The sequence below is a fragment of the Benincasa hispida genome, chromosome 7, assembly GCF_009727055.1.
Source record: "Benincasa hispida cultivar B227 chromosome 7, ASM972705v1, whole genome shotgun sequence".
Classification (NCBI taxonomy): Eukaryota; Viridiplantae; Streptophyta; class Magnoliopsida; order Cucurbitales; family Cucurbitaceae; genus Benincasa; species Benincasa hispida.
The window spans coordinates 35844025-35848867 of NC_052355.1; the positions used below are offsets into that span (position 1 = coordinate 35844025).

Sequence of the window (4843 nt, forward strand, 5' to 3'; positions counted from 1 at the left end):
TCCATTCCTCACAAAGTGGACGAGACCAGCGCCTATAAATACTTGAAGACCCTCTAGAATTAAAGGACAATTAGAAACTCCATACTCTCTGTAAATTTTTAGACTTAGTTTTAGCTGTACGAGCTGTGCCGAGGTGTAAAACGATCGAAGGAACTGAGAACCACCACCACGCCGACCAGGAGTGGAGAAAGTTATTCTTGAGAAAGATACTCTGTCCTCGCTCTTTAAAGTGATTGTACACAACAAGATTGAGACAAAGAGCTACAAGAGATTGTATTCTTTGTTTTGACTCATTCTCTCTCTTAATATCATTTTCATATCATTTTTGATTGAATATAGTTCTTTGTAAAGACCTATTGATCCTTTATAAAGTTCATATATTTGATCATCATTTTTGCTACTGTTTGTCTTCTGTTAATGTTGAAAGCATTAGTACTCATGCATAAATCCTGTTTTAACGCCTACCCAACACTTGACAACTTGGGAAAGCATCTTTAACTTAGTTGTTTGAAAGAATAGCTAAGTCGCAATGAAGCAGAACGCCTAGATACGTGAAGTTTTTGAAAGACATTTTGACGAAAAAGAGAAAAGTCAGTGAGAAAGACGTAATAGCACTAATGCAGGAATACAATGCATTAGTAAGCAACAAGCTACCATAGAAGCAGAAGGACCCAGGGAGCTTCATGGTTCCTTGTTCAATTGGAGGATTAGATGTGGGTCATGCGTTGTGCGACCTAGAAGTAAGCATCAATCTCATGCCCCTTTCAGTTTTTAAGAAATTGAGGAATAGCGAGGCACAACCTACTTCTGTCACCCTTCAACTCGTTGACAGGATAATTAAGTACCCGGAAGGGAAGATTGAAGATGTTTTGGTAAAGGTTGATAATCTCATATTCCCAGCAGACTTCATTATTCTGGATTATGAAGCAGATAGGGAGGTTCCAATCATCCTTGGATGCCCTTTATTTGCTACTGCGAAAGTTCTGATTGACATGCATAAAGGTGAGCTAACCATGCGCGTGGATAATGAAGAGGTGAAATTTAATGTGCTCAACGCATTAAAATTCCCAGACAGCGATGATTGTCAGCTAAACAATATTGAATTGACTGAAAAAAAGACTCGAGTATGTGAAGTTCTCGTGCTGGAGGGAACCTTGAAGGAATTCGAGCCGCCAAGTATGAGTGAGCGGCAGACAAAGCTAATGCATCCTTCACTCGAACAACCACCTGAACTCGAATTAAAACAGTTACCCAGACATTTGAAATACGCTTTTCTTGGAACTAATAATACATTGCCTATTATCATTTTCACTAATCTCACAAAGCCTAATGAAGATTCACTCTTGCAGATGTTGAAGAAACATACACGCGTAATAGGGTGGACGCTTGCAGATATTCATGGAAAGTCCATCCTATTGTATGCACAAAATTAGGCTGGAGGAAGGGAAGACGGGGTCAATCGAGCCTCAAAGAAGGCTTAACCCCATTATGAAAGAAGTGGTCAAAAAGGAGATTCTGAAATGGCTGGACGCGGGAGTCATTTATCCGATATCCGGCAGCAGTTGGGTTAGTCCAGTTCAATGCGTTCCCAAGAAAGGGGGAATGATCGTGATAGTAAACAGCAACAATGAACTCATTCCTTCAAGAAATGTCACAGACTGGCGAATTTGTATGGATTATCGGAAACTCAACGTAGTAACTAAAAAGGACCACTTTCCTCTCATTTTCATCGATCAGATGCTCGATAGACTTGCCGGTAAAGAGTTTTATTGTTTTCTTGATGGTTATTCTAGTTACAACCAGATTTTAATAGATCCGGAATATCAAGAGAAAACCACGTTCACATGTCCCTTTGGCACTTTTGCATTCAGATGCATGCCCTTTGGGCTATGCAACACACTAGGGACATTTCAACGTTGTGTGATGGCCATTTTCTCTGATTTCCTGGAGAAGACCGTGGAAATCTTCATGGATGACTTTTCAATCTTTGGAGACTCATTCTAGTCATGCCTGGATAACTTAGAAACCGTCCTAGCTCGGTGCGAGGAAACAAACTTAGTACTGAATTGGGAAAAATGTCACTTCATGGTGACAGAAGGAATTGTTTTGGGGCATAAAGTATCCAAGGCTAGCTTGGAAATGGATGAAGCCAAGATTGATGTAATAGCAAAACTTCCACCACCAGCGAATGTCAAAACATTAAGAAGTTTTCTAGGACATGTCGGCTTCTATAGACAGTTCGTCGGAAGCTTTTCTCAGATTGTGCGACCTCTGAGCGCATTATTGGAGGCGAACCGGCCCTATGTTTTTAACGAAGACTGCGCTGACGTGTTTGAAACCTTGAAGTATGCGTTGACAACAGCCTCATTGTTGATAGCACCGGACTAGACGTAGCAATTCATTCTTATGTGTGACGCGAGTAATGGCGCAGTGGGAACTATGTTGAGGCAGAAGAGGGGAAACTTGATACACCTATCTCTTATGCGTCCAAAACATTAAACGATTCTCAGGAACACTATACAACTACTGAGAAAGAGATGTTGACTGTAGTATTCGGTATTGAAAAATTTTGTTCTTGCTTACTTGTTGCATCAACCACTATATATACCGACCACTCAGCCATCTAGTTCCTGATGAGCAAGAAGGACGCAAAGCCAAGACTGATAAGATGGGTTCTACTACTATAGGAATTTGACATTGACATCCAAGATAGAAAGGGAACAGAAAATCAGGTGGCTGACCACCTATCCAGGCTAGAAAATCAAGAAATGCAAGTCCAGGAAAACGACATCAAGGACACATTCCCTGATGAGAGCCTGTTTAAAATTGAAGGCAGGGAACCTTGGTATGCTGATATAGTTAATTACTTGACCACCAAGCAGTTCCCTGAAAACTTCAATTCCTAGCAGAAGAAATGGCTAGCACATGACAGTAAGTTTTATTTCTGGGACGAACCGTTTATGTACAAATAAGGCGCAGACTCTATACTACATCGATGCGTCCTAGAGAAGGAGACACAACGCATCCTGGCCGAGTGTCATAATTCTCCTTATGGTGGGCAAAGGACTATGGCGAAAGTCCTTCAATGCGGTTACTTTTGGCCCACCCTTTTTAAGGACGCACGAGAGTTTGTTCAAAATTGTGACCCCTGCCAATGCACAGGGAATATTTCTTCAAGGGATGTAATGCCCTTGAATAATATTCTTGAAGTGGAGTTGTTTGATGTCTGCAGCATAGATTTTATGGGTCCGTTCCCTCTGTCTTGTGGTCAGCAATATATCCTGTTGGCTGTAGACTATGTATCTAAGTGGGTAGAGGCAGTAGCCTGTGCCAGAAACGACGTGTCTACTGTATCTAAATTTCTTATCAGGAATATTTTCACATGCTATGGAACGCCGAGAGCTCTGATAAGCGATGAAGGTATGAAATTTATCAATCGCATCGTTTCAAAATTACTTGCAAAATATAATGTCAGGCACAAGATTGCTATCGCCTACCACCCTCAGACAAACGGTTAGGCAGAAATTTCAAATCGAGAAATCAAATCAATTCTAGAAAGTCGTTAGCACAACGCGGAAGGATTGGGCGCAGAGGCTGGATGAAGCACTCTGGGCCTACAGGACTGCATACAAAATTCCTATAGGTATGTCTCCTTACTCACTTGTATTTGGTAAAGCATGTCATCTTCCCGTAGAATTGGAGCATAAGGCATTTTGGGCAGTAAAGAAGTTAAACATGAATCCGGATGCGGAGGGCGTTCAACACAAGCTTCAGCTCAACGAGCTCGAAGAATGACGAATGAACGCATATGAAAACAACAAGATCTACAAGGAAAAGACAAAGCGTTGGCACAACCAACGCATCAGCAAGAAGGTACTTGTTGTTGGTTAGAAAGTTTTATTGTTTAACTCACGCTTGTGTCTGTTTCCAGGGAAATTGAAATCTAGATGGTCCGGGCCCTTCATGATTAAAACGATCTTTCCTTACGGCACTGTGGAATTAATGCGAGAAGATGGCATTGATGCATTCAAAGTAAACGGCCAAAGGGTTAAGCCATACTTTGAAGATGAAGTGGAACGCCAAAAGTCGTCTCTTGCGCTACGCGAGACAAGTTGAAGCTCGCGTCGAGGCATCTCTGTGGTTGTAATGCCACATCCTCCAGGGACGAATCTCAACCTTATTCTTTTGCATTCTGTATTTTAAGTTATGTTTGAGTTTGTTAGTTTAGTTATTTGAAGGTTGTAAATTGATTGATTTGCCGTTACAAAATTTGGAAATTTGATTGTTTTTCTTTTAGAAAAGTGTATAATTAAAACTTTGGACGTGTTAGACACAAGTCTAACGCAGGGGGTAGTGAAGGGACACATCTCGAAAACACAAAACACTCGAGTGTTTTGGCTAAACAAGGCGACCCTTCCATTTTGCATTAATTGCAGACGTTAGGCACCGCCTGACGTCAGCCGTAATCATCCTCCCCTTCTATAAAAACCTCCTCCACTGCGCTTACGAACAAGTTTTTCCTCTCTCGCTCAGCATCCCTACGAACCTCCATTTCTTCAGAAACCCTAGCACCTCAGATTCACCAAACCTCCATTTTCCTTTCTCGCTCAGCATATTTGGTGAACAATGTCGTCCGGCTTAGATTCTTAGAATAAAAGCTACAGCCTAGGCAATGATTCGCCAGTAAGTTCCTTCTCCTCCTCTTCATTTTCGAGTTCACCACCACCTAACCCTAGGAAATCAACCCCCGTCTCTACCCAATCGACAGCCTCTTATGGCGGTGCTACCTCTGCTCAGCGTCTGGCCGTCCCTACACCTTCTTCCACCTCCGAAAAAGCTTTGG

At 41.9% G+C, this 4843-nt stretch overlaps 1 protein-coding gene across 1 annotated transcript; it reads left to right on the forward strand.

Annotated features, from left to right (window-relative positions):
* The first annotated feature begins 683 nt into the window (after window positions 1-683).
* Window positions 684-1433, forward strand: LOC120081074. The gene has a single exon (XM_039035751.1). The coding sequence runs from the start codon at window positions 684-686 to the stop codon at window positions 1431-1433; it is 750 nt and encodes a 249-aa protein (XP_038891679.1).
* The last annotated feature ends 3410 nt before the right edge of the window (window positions 1434-4843 follow it).